At 41.5% G+C, this 12,798-nt stretch overlaps 1 protein-coding gene across 2 annotated transcripts in view; it reads right to left on the reverse strand.

Moving 5' to 3' along the window:
- Positions 1 to 12,798, reverse strand: part of vti1a (vesicle transport through interaction with t-SNAREs 1A) — a 107,264-nt gene that overhangs the window by 82,744 nt on the left and 11,722 nt on the right. For both annotated transcript variants that reach the window (XM_061094789.1, XM_061094790.1), the window contains exon 4: positions 2,829 to 2,906. In XM_061094789.1, the coding sequence (XP_060950772.1) occupies positions 2,829 to 2,906 (78 nt within the window). The remainder of the gene's footprint in view (positions 1 to 2,828; positions 2,907 to 12,798) is intronic.

The following is a 12,798-nucleotide window of genomic DNA, read 5'->3' on the forward strand; positions in this document are numbered from 1 at the left end:
GTGTGCATTCCCTGCTTTGTGTGTGGCGGTGTGTGTGTGTGTGTGTGTGCCATCGAAGTGTTTGTGCGTGTACTGCATGCAGAGGAAACAGAAAGGGGGAAAAAATGTGCAATGGCAGCCTACCACATTATTAAAAAAACGAGTTGATAGTGCCAATTCAGTCTCTGTCCGTGCACAGATAACGAATAAATGCCGAACTCTATTAAATCGTCCTTTAGCCATTATCGCAGGGCCAACACGCCATTTTCAGAACTTATGACGGTTCCCTATTTACTTAGCTATAAATCCTTGCCATGTAACCAACAGATTTGTGACTGGTAATGATCTGCTCAGCCAGGGCTATATGAAATGATCCTGACCTCTTTCAGATCGTCAGGAATTAAATTGACCGATTTGCCCCGGCCCCCACCATCTTTTCCCCTCTCCTATCACCGTGGTCTCGTTAGATAAAAAAAAAAAACTGAAGTTCCGAGTACTCCACTCACAGCCAGACCAAGACGAGTATTATCTCCACAAGTTTTAAAATGAAAATGAGGTAAATACGGCACCTTGGGAAAAAAGAGGGGAATATATATCATCTATTTACTTTGCTTTTGCCCCCAGCATGAACTCTTTCTGTGCATGTGTGTGTTTGTGTTTAAAACATAAAATTATTATTTTCAAGTTTCATACTCTTATTGCTGTGTTCCAATGTAGATGATTTATAGCACACGTCTCAAACATATTTGAGTATTTTGGTATGTATGTAATCTTTCAGCAAAACAAACAAAAAAACAATAAAATTAATGCTAGGAAAGAAAATGTGTACTTTTACTGCAGAACCTTAATTCACAAAGAAAAATAAGTTGTAATGTTACTTTAATTTATTTCTCTTATGATGTACAATAGCATTAGGTAACTATTTAATTTGAGATTTTATTAATATTATTTTACACTTCATTATTTGCATTATTATGTTGATATAAATTTAGAATCAAGAATAAAGCTGTGGATATATTCTGAGCTGCAGATATCAAATTTAACTACCAGTAATTTCCCTTTTCTGTGTAGGCATGGATTTAATAATTAGTTTTTCATGGAATACAATCATATTATAAAATATATATATATAAAAAGTATATAGAATAAATTCAATAATTATTGTAAAAATAATGATTAATTTTAAAAACAATAGGTGCAACAATATAACAGTGAATTCCAAATTGTATAATAATGTCTTTGCAAAGTATTCATTGCACAAATATAGGTTTATTGTTCAAATGATTTCCTTTGTGATAAAAAATTACTTTTAAATATTTTGGGGATGATTTTTTAATGAATAAGGAAATAAGATTTGACATTAAAATGAAAAGACTTGAAAATATGATACTTTCTTATCCAGATTTCCCTTTGACAATATTTTGATAGAAGCCATCAGTGTCTCAGACCTGACATTTCTGACAGCAAATCTCCTTCCAACTTCTGCATGAAATGTCAGAGTCACTTTTGTGTCTCGCTAATTTGCCAGGAATATGCATATCAATTACACATCCTGGCTTGAGATACATATGTTTCTAAGATGTGCAGTTCATGGGTCGTCATTGAAATGGTAATCGTGAAACGTTGAAAAAAATAAATAACAGACAACTTTATTTAGCTTTGCTGAGAATCATCTAAATATACTCACATTAAGCACCGTGGGACTAAATGTGCAAATATGCATTGAGTATTTATCTTTGTCTTTTCTTTTGTGAGTGTGCACGTTTGCAGACGCAAAGTGTTTATCTGCATGTGAGAGTGTGTGATTATGTGTGCCTTGAGACACGATAACCCCTGCAAGGTAACAGCCGATTCTAAAGGCAATATATAATTAGTCAAAAGACGTTTGGTCATAGTTGAGAGTGGCTGCGTATGAGTGGCAGCTGTGTAGGTGAGGATTTGTACGTCTTAAATGTTAAAAAGCTGTTTTCTGAATCCGTTGATGTACCACTGTTTTGATGCAGCTCTACATTTATTCAAAACATCTTTGGTCTAAAGGAACACGTGGCATATTTTGGCCAATTAAGATCACATTTCATGATTTTTTTATTTTCTTCTTCCTCGTTGCCACTTAAAACTCGTAAGTGATGAGAATGAATTTTTTTTTTCCCAGACATTGCTGACAATGAATTGAATTTGCTAATGTGGTCTTTATCTGTGTTTGTATTCATCAAATTCAACAGGCTGGGCTGATATTCAAACAAAATGAGGCTCACCATCTTTATAAAATAAATCAATTGTGAATGTTGACAGATAATAGATTTAAATGCCTAAGATGTCAAAATATGATTTAGGAATTTCAATCAAAAGCTACAATTCTTTAATAAATAATATTAAGGGGCTAAATTATACTTATTCTTTTTGAGTATCTGCATTGTGCCGGCTCACCACCCTCGGAGTTTCATGAAAGACGAGAGAACATTTACATTCTGCGTGCATGTGTGTGTGCGTACATTTGTGGAGGATGGAGGATCTATTATAGGCCTAAGTCCACAGCCGGCTGGAAAACAGCTGTGGGGTAGTTGGAGTGGAGAGCCCGGGGTTTCTGGAATTAAATTTGTACGAGATTGAGCGTTTGTGTTTCGGTGTGTGTGTCTCAGTCACAATCTGGGCTGCCACACTGGTCCCATTCCCTGAGCCCACTCACTGGCGGTCCAGCTTTGCATTAAACAGTGTTCCTTCCGCATGACTTGGTGACAATGCTGTGGTCTCAGCCCTCGATGGCCCCTACGAGGGGCCCACCTCCTCACCCTGGGGGCCAGTCAGCCACCCACACTGGTGTCGGCTGGGGCCCCTGATTAGCACCTCACCTGGTTCGCGGAGGAGCCGGCGTCGTCCCCCAGGAGATCGTTGCGCACCTCATCACTGTAGGCAATGCGTGACCTTTTCTGCAGAGGGAGGAGGACGAGGAAGGACAAAAAGAAGAAGAGAGAGGAGAAACAGAGGAGAGAAAAAAAGAGAAAAACAAGTGGGGGAAATATGGTTTAGTACCGTTGTTGATGCAGAAACACAACAGGCATTCCTTAAGCACGAGAGCCCCCTAATGGAACTTGGTGACAAACTGAGTCATACACATGCAGTGTGTCTGTGTGTGTTTGAGCTAGTGGGCCTGTGTGTGTGTTCGTGTGTTTGTGTGTGTGTGTGTGAGTGTGTGTGTGTGTGTGTGAACCCTTAAAATACAAGTACTGACAACAAGCACGTCTAGGTCTGTGCCCATGCCTTCGTATCTTCTTCCGAGGTGATCTACTGTACCTGATGCACTTGTGCCACAGAAGTGGTGGCAAAAAGCCCCCCCCCCCTCCGCCCCCCACCATCCTGCCCACTTAAACAAATACAAGTCGAGGGATGAAGAACCTCATCTCGTGTGCACGGGGAGGCTGTGGAACAGGGGGGACAGGGGAGAGGGCCAGGGAGATGTATTATGAGGAAGTATCACTTGTCAGCGCTAAATCTTTTCTGGGGGCTGTCACTGCTGTCATCCCAGTGCAGTGGCAGGCTCTGTGATAACACCAATGCTGAGACTCAGACAGGGAATAATTCATCACCCATTGGCGGCCCATCGGATTTGGGGTTGCCTCTCCTTGCCTCTCCTCTCCTCTCTCTCACACACACACACACACACACACACACACATATATATACACACAAACTCTCTCTCTCACTCTCTCGCTTTCTCTGTCTCCAGACAGGCTCGAATAAGAGGGAATGCCATGTCCAAAAAAAAAAAAAAAAACACCCAAAAAGACAAACACGCAGACACACACTTTTCATACACACTTCAGAGTGTGCCACCTCCGATTGTGGAAGAGTGGGCTGCCACTGTACCGCTTGTTTACAGGCGCCCGACCCATGGAAAAACAGCCTCTTGGCATGCCCTCTAAACTAAATACACACCAGCAGCAGACACAGAAAGTGTTTACTAAGCCTCCTTCGCTTTCTCTCCCTGCCTTGACAGGGATTCTAGGTGGGCTGCAGGAGGTGGGCAAAAATCAAAGACAAACACCAGCATAGGAATGAAAATATCACATTTTTCCCAACACAAAATTGTTTCTATTTTTTCATATTTACTTAGTCCTCGACTATAAATAAATAAAACAAACACATGGAATCAGTGAAGGAACACCAATTACCTGGTAGAGGACTTTTTTCCCATTAAAATACAGTATCCTTTCCCCCCTATCTTTCTATTATCAGGAAAAGTTTGAAGAAGCTATTGCATGAAGTGCTTTGATGCTTCCTTCCAAACCAAACTTGAAAAAGCCAATTCTAACCTCAAGAGCGATGATATCAAGTTCCTTGATTGAAACAACTTTGGAGCCAATCACAATTTAGCTTGTGGATTTTTTCTATTTTTTTTTTATTTGTCTCTCCCCATAATCTGGAGCACTGAGTGGAAAGTCATGGCTGATGTGATTTGGGTGTTATTATCGTGATGGTGAGGGCCACAGTTCTCTGGAGTAATTACAGACTAGACGGAGGGCCTGATTGACCCAGACCACAAAACCCATTAGATAAAGAGTGCACCCAAACAATGCTCAACCACGGGGACCTAAGCTCACCACAGAACGCCTACTGTGTGTAAAAGAGAAAATCCGAAGCACAGACCCAAATAAAACACAACATCGCCCCCCCACAACACACACATCACACATCACACAAAGGCACTGTGTCAAAATGTTCAAGATGTTTTTACAACTGTTGTGTGTTAGTGTCATTCAACGCTGGACTCAATTATTTAAGTTATTTGATTCTGATTTGATATTTTGAATCAGCTTCATAATTAAAATTAAAAAAAACAGATATGGTGCCTTGTGAAGATATAAATGTATGTAATATATAATTTCACCTTTTTCTGCGTCTGACATTCATCTTCAATAAAATGTCAGAGGTATATTATAAATTATATATATTTTTTTAAATCAAATTTAGTCATTCATAGGTTTAAAATGTTTAAATTCTACTGTCAGCATTTCTCTAAAGCCCCATCCTCTGCACATGGGTAAATCAGTGGTCACTGTGCTGCTGACAGAACATTAAAAGGAATTTCATATTTGAATAAAACCATAAAGACAATAAGCATCAGTCTGAAGACAACATGTTCACAAGCACGAGGCACACACACTTATTTTTTTTTGTTTGCCAAGAGAACACCCACATATTTCATTTAAGTCAAGTTGCATCTTAAAGAGCTGCAGTGCAACTTAGGGGGGGAAACGACTTGAGAAGTAATTGAAACGAGGAAGCCTGGGAGAAGCACTGATTCGAATGTTAAGGCTTACGTCGCCTTCAAACCCTACGCAGGTTTTTGTTTTTTTAGGTTTTCTAAATAGCTGTTTGTTACAGATGAATGTATGAAGCGTATCTGCAATGAGAACAGAGTAGATAACAAAGAACGCATAAAGAACGGGAAATGTCACTGAAATGAAAGTGTTGCCGCTTCTTCCCCCGTACAGTACACACTCCGGTTTTCGGATTTCCCCTCTGGAAAACAACTGATTCCTGAATGATTACTGCCTTCCCACTTGATAAAGAACATAAACATCTGTGACTACCTTCACTATTGACTGCTTAATACAGTGACAGCTTTTGATTGTAAGTTAGGATGTCAAGGAAAGAAATGGTTCAGTGCCAACAGGATCATTCTTGAGGTCAGGAACGCAGATGTCTGATGTTCCATATCAAATGATATATCGAAGAAAATGCACTGAATCTGCTTCATTTCTTGCAGCACGTGGAGATTGAGCTCCGCATCTTAAGAGGAAACCAGCTAATCAGGCTTTGTAATATTAAAAAAAGAATGAGCGCTTTTAGAAGATACCTTATTTCTCAGAAGAGAAAAAAAAAAGGGTTTTTTTTAATCCCTTTTGAAAGGTCTGTCTTTTGTCACTTTTCTAATCTTGGGTGAGAATTTGCTTCTATTCCCGGAAGCACGCGTGAGAAGTACAAAGGTACATCTTAACTTTATGCAAAGTGGCCTGCCTTTAAAACTCACGCGCATGCCGTCAAACGCGGCGATGGAGGTGCTGGTGTCCTGTCAAAAACACACGTTTTACCTCTGTTGACATGGACAGCAGACAGAAAAAACAATTCTTCTTTACCCATCAAAATGTAATTACATATGCATGCATAACAATTCATATCAGATATGCTAATCAGTTTGGCATAATCCTCTGAACAGCAAATGATATTTATTTAATTATAGCAGATATATGGATATGTCCTTTTGTATGCAATTTCTCTCTGGAATGGCTATGTAAGGATATAGACTTTCTAAATATACATGATATTTGTTTCCAAGTTCATCCATTGTCCCAAATAAAAGAAAATAAATCTTATAGAAAATGTGTTAGCATTTTAAAACACTTAAATTTCCTCATTAAATTTTATTTTTAATGTAAAGGAAAAGTTCCCTGTTTGCAAAAGAAAATGTTCAAATCAAATAAAATGATATCCATATTGCTCTCCTCCTTTTTGCCCGGTGCAACGAGTGACACAAGGACCAAAGCAAATAATTGTGGCGCCTGGAAAGCTGAGAAATGTAAACAGTTCATTAGATGGGAAATAAAAGGCAGAAAAATACCCAGGGGCAGAGTGTAATGAGGGGCCCTGAAGTTCCTCTGCAGACACATTTTCCCTCCACTTTCCCAAGCCTTTCCCTCTCGCCCTGCGTACTCGGCTGGTGGCCTCGCATGGAGAGTAATTAACTATATTCAATTTACAACTCCACATTCCATTACAGTCTTTTTCACCAGTAGGAGAGCAGCTGGGCACATCCAGAGTTGGACTTAATAACTCTTATGTTCAGCTCCACGTGCTTGCCTGAAACAACCTTCTTTTTTTTATTTTATTTCTGTTTAAAACTGTCAGCAGCCTTGTAAAAACTGAGAAATACCAAAGCCCACAGCAGTGAAATGACAATAAAGTGGGTTAATAAAATGTCTCAGAGTTCACAAGAATGTGAGCTAAACTCAAAGGTTATCTATATCACTTCCTTTCCCCCTCCTGCTGCGATATTTTCCCAGGTGATGCGTGGACCAGTGCCAGCAGGTCCCACTCTGGTTCCCCGAGTGGGGGCAGAGGTGGACTGATGCGGCGTGGCGTTAAAGGGAAGCTGAGACCTTTAAGCCGGCACAAGTATCACAACAGCATCTTAAATAATGCAGCCGTGCTTAGCAGGGGTCTAACGTGCACACGGGCGCACGCACGCAGCTGACACAAAGGAAAACACACAAACCGTTGTCTGGCTTCTTCTTCTCTTTAACACAAACAAATGAGAAGGGGTTGTTCAATTAAGTAAGTGCCCTTTTTTTTTTAAATGCATTTGATATATTATCAGACAAAGGAAAGCAGCTACAATTGGGATTGTCACAGGAGGGTGTCATTTGTGCCTTTGTTTCACTCTGGTCTTTGGTGCAATCGAATCCTCCACTTCTGTCTGTTGTGTGTGTGTGTGTTTGTGTGAGAGTGCACGTGTGCACAAGGGTTACTGTATGTACGGCGGAGGCTTCTACGAGCCTTTGCATCCCGGGGAAGCCTCCTTTAGAGAACGTACGAGCGCGACATATGTGAACGGTAGCCTGGTGTGTGTTCTTTCCCCCTAATAAAAGTGCAGCCGTGGTAGAGAAGCCGGAGCCTCAGATAACAGCAGGGGGCCTCTCATTAGCTCACAGGTTGGTGCTTTGGTGGCTTCTACGCAAGCTGCATTGTGTTTCGCTTCCATGGAAAAACCTGAAGCAGTCTCGCTGAAGCGGTTGTGAAAAAGCACAAATAGAAAGGGTAAAAGATCAACCACGGGGGGGTAATAAATAAACCCAAACAGGTACGAGGTGAGGAGACTGTTATTTTAGACTGACGGTTTATCAAAAAGCATGATCAGGAACAACTGTGTAGGGGGAAGAAAACGTCTTAATTCAATAGAAAACTGAAATCCTAAATCCAACTTTAACACTGAATCACTGAAGCTGTACATTTATAAATATTACACGACAAGTAAACAAGATTTTATCTCCGGGGGGAAGTACCTACGGTGGTTTTCTGGGAGAAGGGAAACACTGTTCTGATAGTGGGCCTTTCATGCTGGTAGCTCTGTGATAGCAGTGGTGTATTTCCCTGTCAAAGTCATTTCTATTGCTAAGTACAGCCGAGATCAGTCAATAAGCCTAACGACTGTACCCACATCGTGAGAGGCCAAGAGACGAGAGGCAAGAAGAGGGGGGGGGGGGGGGGGGGGGCGGGTTGTAAGTGAACTCCAAACAAAAGAGCAAATTCGAGGAGGGCTTTGATTGAAGAAGCACCGTATACTTTTTGAAGGCCAAGGGATCATCTCTCAGTGGTTATTTCTTTAAGGCATGAGGGCCCGATTAAACCCAATATTAAAATATGGAGGCTCTTCTAATGAAAAATCAAAGGCCCTGTATCCCCTACCACACCCCCATCCTTCTCTCATTCTCTGTCAGGTTTTCTCCCCTGGCCCACGGTTGTGCAGGAAGGGCCAGAAAGAAAGACGGAAAGGAAAGAAGGCATGAGAAAGAAAGAGAGAAGAGGGCAAGGGAGGGAAGAGGGAGAAAAAGGGGAAAGAGGGAGGGTTATAGAGATGAGGGACCTAGGTGCTGGTGGTGCAAAACAGAGACAGACAGCAGTGGTTGGAGGAGTAAATCAATAGAGCAGAGCCGTCGGGGAGGCGGGCAGCCGGGGCAAGGAGAGAGGAGAGGAGAGGGGGAACCAGAACAGGGGCCCGGCTCCGATCACAACGCTGGCTTCTGGCATGCAGTGGGGAATAAAGCGGGCCTCCCCGGGTCAGCACCAGAGAAAAAGGTGAGATTAGAGGAAAGTGGAGGAGGGATTTTCACAGAGTGAAGATAGGAGGGGTGGGTGTTGGAGGATGACGAGGAGTGAGTGTGTGTGGAGGGCTGGTGGTGGTAGGAGGAGGGGGGGCGGCGTAGCAGGATACCTGGCAAGCCAGGGACCAACCGGCCCATTAGCCTGTGGCTACCTACATATGGTTCACTGAACCCTCTGCTGAGAAGAGCTCCTCTCCTATCAGTCTTCCCATCCTTTTTTAAAGAAAGAAATACCTTCACTTTTAACCCTTTCTCTGCTTTGGAAGAAGGCTCACTCCTGACCTCGATTTATGATTCATTCTTGTTTGATGTCTATTCTTGGAGTGTTATCTAAAATTGAAAAATGTAATAAAAAATAAAAAAAACTAGACACAAAGGGAGAGAAGTCGGGCCTGCTGAGCATGTGCGTGCACGCATCCATCAGTGGACATGCACGTAGAAGACTATCTTCTTCAGTGCTTTGCCTTTTCTTGTAATGTGACCATTGTGGGTGCTGAATAGCTAGCTCATTAGCATAAGAATACAGCAGCACACACAGGGACTTAGCCAGATCATTATCTCTATATATTTATGTATACTTTGTTATTTCACTGGCCAGAACACATTCAAATGCTGATGAGGCCAGTCAGGCCCCTTTCCAAAGCCCTTCCAACATGTGCCCTCCTGAACTTCCCAATACACTCACTTGTTTCCTGGGAGTCTGCAGGTTTTGTACAGGAATTTACAACTGTCATGTAAGAATTATAAGAAATCGCAGTAATAGTTATGAGTGGTTTAAAAATTATATGAGAAATACCCAACAGAGGAGTTGCTCGCACCTTTTAAGCAGTTTCAAATGGCAGAAAAGGAAGTTTACAGAAAAGATTAATGTTAACCTCAGAATAACCAGCAGAGTCTATTACTACTAAATAATAATTTGCTGTTCACTTTTCAAGAGATAAAGCAAGGGCTCCACAAATAAATGAATCTAATCAGCAATTTCACAATTTGATTGTTTTTTCTTAAATAGGCAACAGATTTTTTTCTAGCAGGATTTCTTGGCCATTTGATAGGAGATAATGTGTTGAATGTGTTGAGTGAAACAGATCATTTCTGAGTAAAAACACACAAAGACAATAATGCACAAGAAAGCTTGACAATGCAGAACAAACAAATGCTCTGTGGTGATGAGGGGAACAAAACTAAAGAGTTTAGTCTCACTGCAGGAGTAGGCTGAGGATCTAATGATGGCCAACCTCTGGGATAATTGAAAAAAAAAATCCCTAATTCATCTTCTACAATGTAATTCTGATCAAGGCCACAGCCAGATTCCACTGCAGGCTTCAAAAACCGCAGAGAAAAGGCAAAACCGTCGGTCGCTGAGAGCAAAGACACTTTCCCTTTCTTTCTGGCACGCTGGCTCATTAGAAACACTTAGGATGAGAGAAAGAAACTAAGTTTAATTGTGTGTCTGCATGCGAGCGCGTGTTTGTGTGCAGGCGGCGCAAACAGGGGTTAAAACATGTGTAAACACGGAGATTTAACTATTAAGATACACCCGTTAAGATGCAGTGTAAAGAGTTCTCCCTCTGTTCTCGGAGACTTTCTTATTAAAAAGCAAACGCTGCAGCTGAAAAATACAGACGAGAAAAACACAGACCCCATGATTCATAATATATTTCATAAATACTTCATGAATCCCCCTCACCATATTTAAGCCAGTCTGGCAAAAAAAAACAAAAAAAACATTGTCACCTATTCTAGTACCCGCTTGTCAGCACATCACTGGGGAGTGGGTGTCACATGTCACTTCTGGTTTACACCACTGTGTGGGACAGGCTCGGTGCAAGGAAAATCGGGGGGGTAGGACAGAAAGATGAACAGAAGGAAAAGTGATGGGGAGGTGGAAAGGGGAGTGAAAGAGAGGGAGGGTGAGGGGGGGGGAAGGGGGGTGTTATCATATCATCGCCCCGTGTCTTTATATTTTTTCCCCCTTATTATCTTTGGCCCCCACTCACTCCAGTCACTCAATCACAGAAGCCCCGAGGACAGCGAGGGGACCTGGGAGGGCCGGCGCTCCGTGGCAGCCTCAGCCAGACGAGCGTCTGAAAGCTATACTGATCGCTGTCAGTGTGTGTGGAAGTACAGCGACTTCCGAGGGGCCAGGAGAGATAAGCGAGAGAGGAAACGATTGCCGGGAAGGATAACGGCCAAATTTGCACACAAACCCCCCCACAACAAAAAAAAACCTGCGCTCCAGGCATAATGCAGATACCCCATCCATACAGACAAGTGTTAACATAAAGAGACGGAGAGGGAGCAGAGGGTTGATCCGCTCACGAATCATAGGATAGGTGATTTCTACGAGTCGACCGCTGATAGGAAGTCATCACGTTAATGACAAAGGGGTGACGGACCTGAATGTCTGTCTGGGACACTCATCTTAGCACTCATTATAATATGTAGGGAAATATTTTCCTTTGTTATCATTTTTTCACTAAGTGTAAAGTCAGGTTTTGTAAAAGTTAGGGTAACATTATTGACTTGCTGCCTTTGCACCGGGGTTTTAGTTTCAGTGGGAATATTTTGAAATTCCTTTAAACTGTGGGGTTTAATACACACAACTAACTTTCTTACTTACTAGAGGATAAGGTTGACAGGATTTCCAGACACTCTTATTCTCTCTGCGACTGATTCAATGTCAGCACATTACATCCATACATTTCAGTGCAGCTATTCAGTAATAAGTGTCCCCTATATCTGTTAAACATTGTCAATACATAAAAAAGGAATCAAACTATTGCACATGCGATATTCTGGTTTCTGTTTCTTTTCCTTCCCGACAATCAAACATGAACATGGCACTTCTTCTACAAAACAAATTCATTTGTCCTACTTGTGCACTGTCCTTCAACCCAGATTTGACCCACCGCCGCCTTTACACCATCAAAACCATAGAAAAATGGTTTCAACGTTAGTGACAAAAGGCTAATCCTAGAACGAATCCCATCTTAGTGTCCATAAAGGAGACATGGAAAAGCCTCCAACGCCCAAAGAATCCACAAAGGGCTTGAGGAAGACATACTATGCACAACAACTTTCAAATGAAAGATGCGATTCATAAGTAGAGAGGAAGATCTGTTTGTTTACATCTTAAATCTGCACTCGGCTCAGAGGAAATATAGGAGAGAAAAAAATCCCTGTCCGATTGAGCGACTTCTTTTATGACTTTTTATGAGAGATTAGACTTTGGTGTCATTGATGGGTTGTTAAGCAACAAACCATGAAAAGAGTCAATCTGCCTTTACACTGCTTTGTTAAATAAGAACAAGTAAGACAAGGCAACCTAAGGCGATTTAAAGTGTCTAACATCCGACTAATGTTGGTCTGTCATGTTGTTGCTTGCAGGAGTCACTGTAATGAGGACAAGGGCCAAACAACCAGAACCCTTCAAGATGGATTACAACAAGGCAAATTCATAATCACTTCTATAGTGTGGAAGCACAGTGGTCTGAAAATCTTCCATCAAAACCTAAACGTCAACAGAATTATCAGTGTTTAGTTGTTTTTTTTAATGACATTTATTAGCTTCTTAAGGCAAATAAAGAACTTTCTCATATATGACTTTGCAAACTCTTATGTGTCTTTTTAGGTTGTTGAGTTTTTGGCCATTGTCTGCTAAAAGTTGGAGAGTCCCTGCAACCTTGAATCGTCCATGACCACTAATTAAAAAAAGGTTCAACATAAAAACTCATAACACTCATGCAGGGAACTGAAGAGCCTCATCTTCCACTGTTCTGCTTGGGTATATTTTTGGGGGAGCTCTCAAAAATCCAGATTGTATACTTTGAGTGAGGAGAAAAATCCAGTTCAATCACGGAACTCTGACCTGGAGCTGAAAGCGTTCGCATGGAGACGATACCCTTTTCTTTATACTGTGTTTCCAAAACACCAAAAAATG

The sequence above is a fragment of the Limanda limanda genome, chromosome 21, assembly GCF_963576545.1.
Source record: "Limanda limanda chromosome 21, fLimLim1.1, whole genome shotgun sequence".
In the NCBI taxonomy this organism is placed as follows: domain Eukaryota; kingdom Metazoa; phylum Chordata; class Actinopteri; order Pleuronectiformes; family Pleuronectidae; genus Limanda; species Limanda limanda.